At 36.8% G+C, this 14,792-nt stretch overlaps 1 protein-coding gene across 1 annotated transcript; it reads right to left on the bottom strand.

Annotated features, from left to right (window-relative positions):
- Positions 1-9,286: 9,286 nt before the first annotated feature.
- Positions 9,287-13,002, bottom strand: K441DRAFT_707586 (sodium P-type ATPase-like protein; the record flags this gene model as incomplete). The annotated part of the gene is made up of 4 exons (XM_067653731.1): positions 12,122-13,002; positions 10,383-12,066; positions 10,239-10,325; positions 9,287-10,181 (listed from the first exon to the last, which is right to left on the bottom strand). Coding segments are annotated over exons 1-4 (3,183 nt in total), but the record flags the coding sequence as incomplete, so codon positions are not given.
- Between the last annotated feature and the right edge of the window lie 1,790 nt (positions 13,003-14,792).

Here is a 14,792-nt window from a genome sequence, read left to right as displayed (position 1 = left end):
TAGAAGAGAACCATCGCTATATTATATTAAATTATCTAAAATATTATTATTTATTTTGCTAGCCTTATAAATAGCTTTAAAGTAGCTTTTATTTATTTAAAATATACTATTAGTATAAAAGAGGTAAATATAACTGTGGTTGCCAAATGCGCAGATTGCTGGCAGGTTGCGCGTAGGCTGCGCGCAGGCTGCAGGTAAAAAAAACACGACATAGTGTTACGGACGCTTTAAGTACAATGTTACGACTACTTGGAGAGGAGTCGGAAGAAGCTAGTTGGTTAATTCGGGCACGGTCCACAATGGCACCAGTAGAACTATGTGACGAAGAATGGTAACCGAGGTTATATATCATGCTACGTATTAAATAAGAGGAACGGTAAGGAATTTACGTACCTTATATATAAGACGTATATTACATATAAGAAGGATTTTATAGAAGTACAGTTATATATTTAAGGACCCTTAGTCCCTACCTAGATAGTTCCTTTCTTATAGTAATTCTTAGAATATAATTAAAGTTAATCTATTAGGCAACTACTCTACTAGTTATTATTACGTTATTAACTACTATCTTTATATTTTCTATACACCTAGCTTATTAATAAGCCTATTATAGTTCCTGCTATAAGGTTCCGTTATATAATTACTACCTAATTATAGTATTAAATATAGATAGTTAAATAATATGCCACTAAAAGTAGCCACTATAACGCTATTAACGGCGGTAACTACTTTAAGGTTAGGAAACGACACTAGTATAGCAGATACTAACTTATAGTAACCTATAACGGTTAAATAATTATAAAAGATAGTTAACTAGCTAATAGAAAATAATATAATGTTAGAAAATAGAATTAATAGGATAAGCGCAGTAAAGGTTAAGTTACTATTAATTAAAAGATTCTTAGGAGAGAAGTTAAAGCTTAAAGGATTCCTTATATAAATGCACTTTAAAGTTACGTAAAAAGGAGTAAAGCTAGTAATACCTATAGATTAAATAGCGTATATAGGATTATTCTTAATAGGAAGGGCACTTAAATAGTTTAAATTTTACCTTATAGAAATCTAAGTAAATAGAATAACGACTATAAACTAAGAGGTATGGTTTATGTTCTTAAGCTAGAATAAATTTATAAAACGACTTATACAAATATTTAGAGACTTAGAGGTAGTAACTATAGCGAAAAGAAAACTCTAAGATATTACGTAATAAACCTTAGTAATTAAGTATATAACGTAGTTCTAGACGTTAGCGACGTAAGTAGAGTAGAATAATAGGGCGCTTATAGTATGTATAAGCAAGGACTTAAGGCTAAAGTTTAAGATATAATTATCCTAATAGAAGATATAGATACCCTAAGGGAACTAATAGATTAAGTGATTAAGATTAATAATTAGATCTACTAAAGGGAATAGGCTAAGAGAGGCTAGGATAGAGTTCTATAGTTATATAAGGTATAGAGTATACAATAATTAAAGCTAAGTTAAAAACTATGGTATAGCGTAAAGCTAATAAACCTAAGCGGTACTAAAGAAGCCTATAAAAGATGGAGTAAACAACTATAGAAACCCAGAGGATAAGGATTAAGTAATTAAAGGTTTAAAGAGTGAAGGTTAAACTAGGGATCTTAGTAGTAGAAGACGTTTAGGCGGACTCAATAATAAAAATGGTTTAAAAAAGGAGCTTATATAAATTGCGGAAAATAGGGTTATTATATTAGAGACTATAGAAGTAGGTAGAGTTACTATATAGTAAAAGATATAAGACTAGTAGACGATATATACGTATAGAGGGATAATAACATACTATGAGAAATAAAAGAATGTTTAATTAAAAGTTTTACGTTTTGTTATAATAATATATACTAAATTTATAAGGACGCTAAGTATGGCGTAAGCTATTAGCTATAGGAGCTATATTTAGCAGAATATAAAGAAACTAATAAACTAGTTTATAGATCGGACATTAAGGACGGTAAATTTAATGTAAGCGAAATATTTTATAACAATAAGGTAATAAAAGCGGTTTATTAGGAATATATAGCTATTAAAAATATTATACTAGAAGTAGAGGATAATTCTACTATAGAATAAGGAATATTAGTAGGGATTAAGACCCCACTAGATATAGTATCTATCGCTTTATAAGACATAAGAGAAGTAGGATAGTAAGCTACTTCGGCACTTAATAAAGGCAAAAGGCTAAAGGCTTAAGACTCTTAAGACGAGATATAAGACGACTAAGATTCTTAAAATAAGATAAGGTAAGCTTAAGGACCTATAATAGACGATAACTAATAGAGCAGAGCAATAGCTTAGTTTAGTAATATATAAATAAGCTTAGGATGAAGTTTCCTAAAGGTATAAGATTCTTAAAACGAGATAAGTGGGATTTAAAACTCTTAAGATGAGATAAAAATACTAAGTAAGCCTAGTTGGACTAAGGCTGGAGCTAAGCTTAAGTTAGAAGTAAGCTTAGAATTAAAGAATCTAAGGGACTAAGAATTTGGAGTACGAATAAGGACACCCATAAAATATAAGATTAGAGAATCTACGGTATAAATAGTAATTAGACTAGGAGACAGATATATAGACCTAGAAGACTTACTAGGGGAACGTAGTGTTCGGCCTAAAGATTAAAAAGTTAATACCAGGATTAAGAAGCAGGAAGACTTTAAGGATTAATTTATAAGACGCAAACTAAAAGAAACTATAGAAAAGTTTAGGTAAAGAATTATTGTATAGCAAGAGCAGAAACTAAATAAGAGATCTAGCATATTGGGACATATAAGGGATAGAGCACCTATATAAAGAATCATTAATAGGCTTAGGGTAGGCATACTAAGAGCTAAGTGGCTTACTAAACTAGAAAATAAAGAGGATTTAGGAATTCCTACTAGATTTAAAGAACGATATATAAAGGGCTATTATAATATAGTAATAAAAAGATACTTCCTTACGGATAAGCCGTATATACTCTAATAGCTATACTAAAAGTAGTATAGACAGCGACATAATAATAAGTGGGAAGATTTCTATATATAGTTAGATAAAAGAGTTATCTAAGACTACCTAATTACGGAAAAGGCTATAAATTATATTAAAGGAGCCTTAATTATAACGTTAAAGGATTTAAAGAAACGATTAGAGGACTAAAAAAGTAAGAGATATATCTTAATACCTATAAATAAAGTTATAATATTTAGATTAGCATAATAAAGGTTTAAACTTAAAGATAAAGATAAGTTAAGAGTTAACCTAAAGTACCTAGTATACTATATACTATTATAGATTGCATACGTAGATAATATATATAAAATGCATAAGAACCTAAAGGAAAAGAATCGGAAATACCCTATAAGGATATATTAGGCGCTAGATAAGCGATAGTATAGGAATACTAAGTATATATATAGCTAGCATCCAGCAGAAGTCTAGGAGGAAGGAAATTTAATACTTTAACCAGAAAGATTCCTTACTAAAGAATGCTTAGATAGACGATAGTAGTAGGAATGCCTAGAAAATATGTGTCTATAGTATATTAAAGATAAGAAGTAAACTAGGCATTAGCTAAAGAGTAAGCTAAGTATAATAGGATTAAGTAGCTAATAGTTAGGAAAAGTAGAGGCCTACGGAACTAGAGGGAGCTAGTAGTAGAGCCTTAGACCCTTAAAGGAATTTAAGGATAACACCTAAATTTATAAGTTAGATAGTAAGATTAGCAGTTTAAAGCGTTAATAGATAGTGGAGTAATAAGGAACTATATCTTATTAGTAGCAGTTAAGTAAATAGGATTACCTTATAAACAGAAGGAGCAATTTTACCTATTAGTTATAATTTTAGGAGATCTAATAACCTATAAAGGAGGGATTATTAACCTTAAAACAGAACCTATTTAGATAACTATTAAAGAAAGACGAATTAAGATTTCTTTTAATATCCTACTATTAGGACGGGATAAGGCAGTATTAGGGATGCCTTAGTTATAGAAATATAATCTAAGGATCAATTGGATTACAGGTTAAGTCGATATTAGAGATACTTAACGCCGCAAGATATAACAATAAGCTAAGATGGTATAGTACTAAGTTAGAGTAATATATAAAGAGACTAAGTAAGGCTTAAGTTATATACTAAAAAGATACTATAAATATAGTAAGAAACTATAGTTACTAAAAAGTAAAAAGCTGTTAAAATATATAGTATAGGACTATAAAGCAGAATTAGAACTAGGAATAAGTCTAAAGTTCTTTCTAATTTATAAACTTACTAAAAAAGAAGGTAGAGTACTTAAAGAGTTTATCTAGGAGAACTTATAAAAGGGATATATTAGACCATCGTAGTTATTAGCGGGATATCCAGTACTATTTATACTAAAGAAGAACGGTAAACTAAGGCTATATATCGACTATAGACAGTTAAATAGTATTACTAGGAAGGATAGGTATCCTTTACCCTTAATTAGCGAAATCTAAGATAGGATAGGTAATGCGTAAATCTTTACAAAGATAGATCTAAGATAGGCGTACCATTAAATTAGAATTAAGGAAGGCGATAAATGGAAGGCAGCCTTTAGGTTAAAGGAAGGACTATATAAACCATTAGTTATATAATTCGGGCTTATAAACGCACTAGCAACGTTTTAGAAGCGTATTAATAATATATTAGGAGAATACTTAGATGAATTTATTATAGTATACCTTAATAATAATATTATTTGCTTAATAACTAAGGAAGAATATAAGGAATACGTTAAATAGGTTTTAAAGAGACTACAAGAAGAATAGATGCTAGTAGTAATTAAGAAATACGAGTTCTTTACTAGGAAAACCGATTTTGTTAGATTTATTATTAAACTAGGCTAACTTAGTATAGATCTAAAGAAGATTAAGGCTATAGTAAATTAGTAAGAACTAAAAAACGCTACGTAATTAAGATTATTCTTAGGGTTTTACAATTACTGTAGAAGGTTTATAGCATAATAGTTAAAGAATATTAAGCCATTTACGCGATTAATAAAGAAAGAAGAACTATAGGTATAGGGAAAGGAATAATAAGAACTATTTAAGAAAGTTAAAGAATTATTTACCTAGGAGCTAGTTCTTAAGATCTATTAACTAAGACTAAAGATAGTTATAGAGATAGATATATTAGACTATATACTAGGAGCGTGCTTTATACAGAAATATTAAAATAAATAGTACCTAGTAGTATACTATAGTTAGAAGATAATACTACTAGAGTTAAACTATAACATCTACAATAAGGAGTTATTAGGTATAGTTACAGTACTAAAAAAATAGAGAGCGTTCTTATAAGGTATAGAGAAACTATTTATAGTTAAGACGGATTATAAGAACCTAATAGGATTCCTAATAATAAAGGAACTTAACTAAAGATAGGTTAGATAGGTAGAGATGCTTACAGAATACTATTTTAAGATTTAGTATACTAAGGGTATAGACAATATAAGAGCAGATACTTTAAGTTAAAAGGCTAAACTATAAAATAATAAAAAGCCATTAGGGGCTTTACTGCGAAAGGATATAGATAGATTAATTAGGTACAATTATCTAAAGATTATAGTAACTTAGGAAGATAATAAACTAGAGAAAGTCTACGGGATACTAGAGAGCTTTTAGGTATAAAGAATTCTAAAGGCATAGCTAAAAGATCTATAGACGGATATATACGAAAATTAAGAAGTAAAGTACATCCTAAGAAGTATAGTAGAGTATTTTATGGAAGATTTCTATAAGGGAATAACTTAAGGATATAATGGAGCTATGGGCTTAGTGTTAAGACTTTAGGAGGAGTATATTATTAATAGAATCTAAAATATCGCAAGAAAAGTAATAAAAGAATATTTAGATTGCTAAAGGAATAAACTAATAAGGTATAAGCTATATGGAGGGCTATAACCTATTAAAATACTAGAAAGACTATGGGAGGTTATATTATAGAACTTTATTATTAAGTTACTAAAATTAAAAGATCCTATTACTAAATAAGATTATAATATAATTTTAGTAATAGTAGACAAGCTTATAAAGTAGGGATACTTTATAGCATGCATAGAAGAAATATTAGCGAAGGATATCGCTAGAATTTATATTAAAGAAGTATTTATAAGGTATAGAGTACTAAGTAAAATTATATTAGATAGAGATTTAAGATTTATAGTAGTATTTTAGGAAGTATTCTTAGCAGAGTAAGAAGTTAGAGTAGTAACTTCTACCGTATATTATTTATAGACAGACGGTTAAACGGAAAGATTAAATTAGACGCTAGAATAGTATCTAAGGTATTATATTAATTACGCATAGAATAATTAGGTATCGCTATTACTAATTATATAGTTTATATATAATATAATACCTTAAAAAGGAATAGGTATATTACTATTTAAGGCAAATTATGGATATAAGCTAAGAATATTATTATTACTATAGTAAGTAAAGGAAACGAGTAGTATAGCTAAAAAAAGAATAAAAACGTTAATAAATCTTTTTATAGACCTTATAGAATTAATAAAGAAAGTATAAAAGAGAATAAAAAAGTACTATAATACTAAGAGATCTAAGGGACTAGATTTTAAGGAGGGAGATAAAGTGTAGCTACTATATAAAAATTTTAAAAGTTAATAACTAAGTAAGAAGTTAGACTATGTTAGACTAGGACCTTTTAAAATTATATAAAGGATTTTACTAGTTATATTTAAGTTAAACCTACTAGCTAAGATAAAGATCTACTCTATATAGTATATTATAACGCTAAAGCTAGTATACGGGAATATTAAGCCACTGGTTTATAAAGTAGATATATATAGAGAATAGGAAGAAAACAAATAGTAAGTTTTAAAGATTATTAGTTATAAGGATATTAATAATAAAATATAGTACAAGGTTAAGTAGATAGGCTATAATAAGACTACCTAGGAACTACTAGAAAATTTAAAGAATGCTATAAGAGGGGTATAGGAGTATTAGAAGAAATTAGGTTAGGCAGTATTAATAAAGAAGGATCACTAAAAAATAAGTTACCTAAGGGGGACCTAAAAAGGATAGTTGCCGAACTACTCGGATCTGTTTCCTTCTCTATTAGAAGAAAATCCGTTTTTTTATTATTAAGTTCCTATAAACCTTATTTTATAAGCTTTTACTCCTTAAAACAAACCTTCTTATAACCCTTCTTAAGACGGATTAACTAAGTGGACGCCGTAAGATAAGACTTAAGGGCCCGTTGCTAAGTATTAGCAGCCTCCTATTCTGTATTACGAAAATGGTATAACTTTACTAAAGTAATAGACAGTTTATTATCTAGCTATATAGCAGTAAATTAAATATAAAACCCTAAGATAAAAAAATTAATTAAAGAACTAGACGACTATTAAGAGTAATAGGCCGCGTATATTTAGTATTAGAAGTAAAATAAACGTTACAGGATAAATAAATATTTACTTTAGTGCACTTTAAATAAAAGGACGGTTGTTACGAAGATGGACTTACTAACATAATATAGACTAACCCCTCTTTTAAACAGCAAGAATATAGAGATGGTATAATCCCATTAAGGGATAATATTGCAGTAACAGTATAAGCACAACATTAGGCGTATAAAGAAGAAATTGCTTTAGGTATAATAAGCAATAATATTAATTAAATTAATTAGATGGATATTATACCTCTAGTAAGTAACTTAGAGATATTAAGTATCTTTAAGGACAAAGATAAAGAGGAGGGAGATGGTATTACGGACGCTTTAAGTATAATATTATAACTACTTAAAGAGCAGTTAAAAAAAGCTAGTTAGTTAATTTAGGTATAGTCTAGAATGGAACTAGTAGAACTATATAACAAAGAATAGTAACTAAGGTTATATATTATACTATATATTAAATAAAAGAAATAGTAAGAAACTTATATACCTTATATATAAGATATATATTATATATAAGAAGGATTTTATAGGAGTACAGTTGTATATTTAAGGACCCTTAGTCCCTACCTAGATAGTTCCTTCCTTATAGTAATTCTTAGAATATAATTAAAGTTAATCTATTAGGCAACCACTCTACTAGTTATTATTACGTTGTTAACTACTATCTTTGCATTTCCTATATACTTAGCCTATTAACGAGCCTATCGTAGTTCCTACTATAAGGTTCCGTTATATATAGGCTAGTCGGTCAAGTTGCCAAATGCCCTCAACTGCGCGCCAATTGCGTCAACCACTAGCTATTGAGGCTATTAGTAGGGTACCATATTTTGCCGATATACTTAGGGTATAATAGTGCTCTATGTACTTATAAATTAGTATATAAAGTACTTTTATACTATATAGTATTCTTTTTATATTTATTAAACTATAGGTAAGGCCCTAGTTAACTATATAATAGTTAGCGGTATTAACGGTATAGCTCTATATATACTCCCCTATTAACTTTATCTAATCTTATATATAAATACTAGTAAGCGCTATCCTAAGCAACCTTACTAAAAAGCTTAGGTCTTATACCTTAAATTCTATAAATAATTAAGGTAAAGACTATATTAAGTAAATATATATATTTACTAATAGAATTTAATATATAGTATAAAAGCACCAGTATAATTAGAGCTTTAGATAATTTTAACTAGGGTATATAGTTTCTAAGCGTTTACTCATCGACCTTGGTAGACCGGACTGACTTGCGGCAATTGCTTTCATTGTTCTGCTCGAAAAGAAGTCGGTTTCATCCAGGAGGCTTTATACAAGGTCAATAAGTCGCCGTTCTCCCCCTCTTCCCGCAAGGTTATCTTATAGCAGATACGGGTTGGGCCCAGCATGGCACGCTTGAACTCTCCTCCAATTTAACTCCTTCAACATCCGACAGCAGATTGATTCGAGTAACCAAGCATCCCTACAACAATAGCATACCGATCGTGGTATGAACAATCATCGAAGCTTCGTTGTCAATTCATCCATATCTCTGCCGACAGGTGTGATTGATCGGTTCACACTCCTGCAAGCAGTGATACATAGCGATTGCGGCACATTACAATTTAGACCCCACAAAAACCCGACCAAAAACCACCAGGTAGCACAGTAGTTACAATTTAAGCGCAGCACGAACCCACAACCACTCATTACCCTACGGGAAAACCCCAGTCGAGGGACAAAAACCCTGAGGCACACAATTTGCCCATGAATGACACGCGTAACACCGAGCCTCCGCCGAATGTCGACACCTCCTATCGCCGACTCCCTCTCTAGACCTTCTCTTGCGTTATCCTTCCCGAATTACAAGATTGGGTAGTGTAGTATCGCCCAAAGACGCGATCCTCAACATCCATATTCTTGTCAATTTTGCCAGTCTGCTTACGTGCTTGGCGACGGAAGTAGATTCTCTTACACCATTTCCATGTCTCCACGCCCGCGAAGAACAAGCCCGCAGCAACGAATACGATACCCCACTCCCAATCAATCGGTGCATGCTTGAATACCACCGTGTTGAGCGTAGGGATATAGATCAAGGGAAACAGCGTAACGAAGCCAGCGATAACGGCACAGAAGAGGAACTGGTTGCGCCACACATCAATCGCCCACTGGGTGAAATAGCGTTTCGAGGAAGGCTGCATGCGGAAAAAGGAACGACGCATATCGATCATCTCCCACGCCAGGAAGAGGGCAAACCATGTCAGACACGCAAACGTAGTAGCACGTGCGCGGAACACGAGCTCGCAGGATTCGCTGTAGCTCTCATTGCATCCTTCGCCAAGTGAGCCGCCGCCGAAGCCATAGACTACGAGAACGAAACTGGACAGACACAGCAATGTGATCCACAGGCCGTATACTACCATGTCGATAAGGAACTCCATAGTGAAGATACCGGTCTTCAGCGACTGGGGTGGACGCTGAAGGATGTCGGGCACTGCCCGTTCGAATCCGAGACCCATGTCGGGCAGCCCGGACGTTGCCATGATGATCCAGACTACCTGGACTGGAGCGAGTGGAAATACGGATAGTCCCGTGGAGTCTTTGAAAGCGAGGCCAACAAGGAGGGTTCCTGCTTGCGCGACATTCTCGGCCAGGACATGGAGCACGAACTTTTGGATGTTGTCGAAAATTCTACGACCTTCTTCGATAGCGGCGAGGATCGATGCGAAATTATCATCCGTGAGTACGATATCAGATGCTTCCTATGTAATGGTTAGCAAGGCTTGTTACGCATGCTTATTTTACAAAATGCTACGTACCTTAGCTACATCTGATCCAGCTTGACCCATTGCGATACCAACATCGGCACGCTTGAGCGATGGCGAGTCATTAACGCCATCACCCGTCTGCCAAAAATTAACATATTGCGATAGCTTCGCATGGGGACAATAGGAGCTGCTTACCATAGCGCAGAATCGTCCACGACGATGAAGAGCCTCAATCATGCGGACCTTGGTGCTCGGTGCACACCTTGCAACGACTAACGGCAACACGGGCAGCTCATCGACTTGATTGTCCGTTAGACAGTCAAATTCCGAGGCAGTCATGACCAACGACTTTGCAACGTCTGCAGAAATCCGCTTCATGCGGTCGGGAGAAGGCAAGATGCCAACTTCAGTCGCGATCGCTTTGGCAGTCTCCAGATGGTCGCCCGTAAGCATGTGCACCTCGATACCTGCTTCGTGGCATTGGCGCACAGCAACAGCGGACTCTGGTCGAGGAGGATCGTACAGACCGATCAAGCCACGGAAGACGAGCTCAGATTCGACAGAAGCGCGATTAGGTTCGGCTCCTTTCTCAACTTCTCCGAAATACGTCTTGCTAGCTAGAGCTAAGACGCGCAGACCAAGACCGGCGAGAGCCTCCATATTCTGCATGACCTCGTTTCGGAAGTCTTCGGTGATATCTTTCGCTTTTTCTGTCCCGTCGGCGAGATACGTGGTGCAGCTTTGGATGACTCGTTCGACAGCACCCTTAGTTAAGGCGAAATTGCCAGTCGAATGCTTCATGATAACTGACATGCGCTTGATGTCTGAGTCGAAGGGCAGTTCCACCAAGTCTTCCCACTGAGCTGAATCACCCTTGACCAGGTGACTGCGATTCATCCCAAATCGAGCTGCAAACACTTGAATAGCTATTTCAGTTGGATCTCCATGGGCCTCCCAGACGCCATCGTCTTTCTGCTTTACAGCAGCAAGATTGGCCAAAGATGCAACATTGAGAAAGTGTTGGAAGCCGCCTGTATTATGCCCTTCGAGACGTTCTGACGAGATGAGTTCGCCACATGCGTCACCTCCAGCCTTGAGGTCCATCTTCTGAGGTGATTCGGGGTGGAAGCGAACGTCGCCAGCTGTAGGATCCTGAGGTGCAGTGGAGTTTTCGATCGTGTACGTCCCGAAACCTGGAATCCAAGCGCCACGAGCAATCATCTTGCCCTGAGTCAGTGTTCCTGTCTTGTCAGAGCAAATATCTGTCACGCCTCCGAGGGCTTCTAACGACTTGAGATTTCTAACAATAACATTGCGCTTTACCATGCTCTTCGTCCCAGCTGCCATGGTGATGGTGAGTACGACCACCAAACTGGCTGGGATCATCGACAAGCCTGTAGCAACTGCGTAGATGATAACCTCTAGCCTGGTACTAAACTTGTTCGCTCCCAGGACGATGATGGCGCAGACGACAGCTACGCCAAAAAGTAGCATAGCAAGCTTAGACAGCTTCCTTTGCAAAGGCGTCCCGACATTGAGGCCTAGGAACCTTCCCATAGCGTCGGTGAATGTGAGCGTGTACGCCTCAAGATAGCGATGTGGCTTTGCTTTACCGTCTGGCCTCCGCTTCACAGGTCGAACCTTGGACTTGGTTTCGCGTAGCTGAGCAGCGATGGCGCCAATCTCCGTGAAAGCTCCGGTTGCAAATACAATGCCCTTGGCGCGGCCTTTGGTAACGTTGGACGAACTGTAGGCAATGTTGAGGCGATCTCCCGGGCCGGTCTTCTCGGGGAAGGTCCCTTCTTCTTGTTTGCGGACAGGTAGGGATTCTCCTGTCAGTAGGGCCTCATCGGTTTCAAAGTTGACGGCCTCGAATATCCTGACATTCTGTTAGCTTGGAGATACAGGGATGGCGCGTAAAATATTGGACGTACCTTATGTCTGCTGGAAGAGTATCACCTGTTTTGACTTCGATCATGTCTCCGGGAACGACTTCAGCTGATGGTACAGTGATCTGCTGCCCCCCGCGAATTAGACGAGCGGTCGGTGAGCTCAGGGAACGCAAGGAGTCCATTGTCTTTTCAGCGGACCATTCCTGGAAGAAGCCGACGATCATATTGAGGAGAATCACAGCAGTAACGACTCCGCCTTCGATCCAAGATTGGATGCCAAAGCTGACAGCCATGGCAAGTATTAAAACCATGGTCATTGCATTAGCGACTTGAGCAACGAGGATCTTAATGACAGACACACCCTCGACCTCCTCAAGTTCATTCGTTCCGTAATCGTCGATGCGGCGTTTGGCTTCGGCATCATCCAGGCCGGACCAGGTATCCGTTTTCAGTTCATCCACAACTTGTTGAAGAGATAGGCTGTGCGCGGGACGTGACAGAGGGCGATTTGACTGTCCACTGACATGTCCTTCAAGGGACGTACTTCCTTTCTTTCCCATCGCCTCGAGATTGATAAGCGTTCAAACGATAACCTGGTAAGGTAGAGTCGAGCTATGTTTAAAGTTTTCTTCGACTTCTCGTCCCGCGGACTATGCCGTGGACGAACTGGGTGGACCGATTGTAGGATGTAGACTCCATAGAGGACTTCAGGACGGGGGGAGGAACAGACTTCTCCTCCTAGTTTATGCCGTGATTGGCAGGGTGGTGGACTTTGAGCGGGATGCTGGGATGGGTCTAAGGTAGTGGGTTTAGTACTTTGGAGCGAAGTTTCGAGATGTTGTAACACGAGTTGTTTGGGGAACTTGAGGAAGTCAAGCGAGGGAAACAACGAAGGGTTGTCGGGCGCCGAGGACAAGAAGTAGTTTGTCCAAAAGATTAGCGTCACCCAAGAGGAGAAGATCTACTGTATTAGGCGGGGGCTGCCAAGTTACCGCGCAACAGGTTTTTCAATCTTGGCAGTGAAAATGGCCATTGAGGGCTCCGGGTCAATTCTCCGGGTGAGACGGAACTAAAGGCTTGGCATTTAGGCTTGGCGTCTGTCGCATCTCAGACTCCGCGATCTGATCGCCGTTGTTTGCTTGTGTGGCAGCCTTAGCCTTATCATGAACTTTCTCTGCGGAGAACTAAGAGGAGGACTTCATTGGACAAATTCAACGTACACTTTAATGCCTTCTCTCGGCGTATCTAGGTAATGAAAGGATCATGATGTTGCACCATTCAGAGCGCGCACGATCAGAATGACGTCAAGATCTAGGGCCCTGACACCTCTGTTCTTGAGATCGACTGCCCAGAATCTCACAGGAACAGGTATTAGAGCGGAACTGTAACCGACTACCGGACCCTGCATATTGCCCTGTTTCACTAGCGTCAGCACTACCCTCGTATGTCTCGGATACGTTTGAAATGAGTCATGGGCTTCGGAGTTCGGGGTCTACTTTCATGTATTTATATCACTTGATTTCCATAGATTTACAATTAAGTTGCTCGTTCAATTCCCACACACTGCAAAGCTTACAGGAACTGTGGAGCGGAACCCGAAGGCTCAACGCCAACCAGAACATGTGCCAAGCGGACATGGTCTAGAAAACCAAGAAATTTATGCCAAGTTATCTGCTCAGCGCCAAGTCAATTGCCGAGCACGCAACAACCCACGCCATAAGGGAGGCTTAACCATGGCATAGGTATAGAATTGAGCTCTGCGGAGACAATATCCTAGCCAGTCTTGGCTTAGCTAAATCGGTTACTTTAAAGCCGCTTTGCCGGGGTTACAGCTCGGCGTGGTCCGAAAAAAAACTCGTGTGGTCTAAAAGTTTAACGTAGTCCGAACTTTAAATTTAACTTCGGACTACGCTTAGCTTTAGACCACATTTAGCCCCCATATATATAATACACATGCAATTTAAATAAAATAGAAAATACAAAGTTGTTAATTTTATAAATTATAAATATTATAGTACGTTATTAGGGCATATGCTGTATATATGCCCTAATATAGCTATATAAGGTAATAGTAGTTAGTTATTAAAATATAGCCTATACACACGCGTAGTATATCCATAATAACAGTCGCACTATAACTTCTTCTCTATAACATTATAGCGTATACTATAGGTATATATAGTATAACGTAGGTATAGGCCTTATATATACTAACAGAAAGACTAAGGCAAAATTTTAATAATAAATTTAATAATCGTATATGCCGCGTATACGCTTACTATAAGTAATCTTCTAATCGCGGATTTTAATAACCTATAGGTGGCCTCCACTACTAATCCGTCTTTATTTGGCTATTACTATAATAAGTATATACGGAGTATATATAGACACCTACTTATAAAGCCTTATAGGCCTAATTCTAAATCTAAATCCTAATTAAGTAATGCCTAGTAAGTTATTTAATTGCATATATAGTAGTAGTTCTTTAATTAACGTCTAATACGGATCCTATCTTAGCCCACGCAGACTACTCCGTCACAGGGGGGAAAACTTGTAATTTACATGAAGAAAACCCTGCAGTTGGGGGAGGAAAAACCCTATGAGCAGCCTCAGTAGGATGAAAAACCCCGATTTGCCATGTTTGCACGTAGCAGCGGCCCCGCGGGCCTACTGCACGTCCTCCTCCTTAGATGTTTTGAACTCCTTAGGAACC

This window comes from Cenococcum geophilum (assembly GCF_001692895.1).
Source record: "Cenococcum geophilum 1.58 unplaced genomic scaffold K441scaffold_45, whole genome shotgun sequence".
In the NCBI taxonomy this organism is placed as follows: domain Eukaryota; kingdom Fungi; phylum Ascomycota; class Dothideomycetes; order Gloniales; family Gloniaceae; genus Cenococcum; species Cenococcum geophilum.
This window is presented reverse-complemented; position numbering and strand designations above follow the sequence as displayed.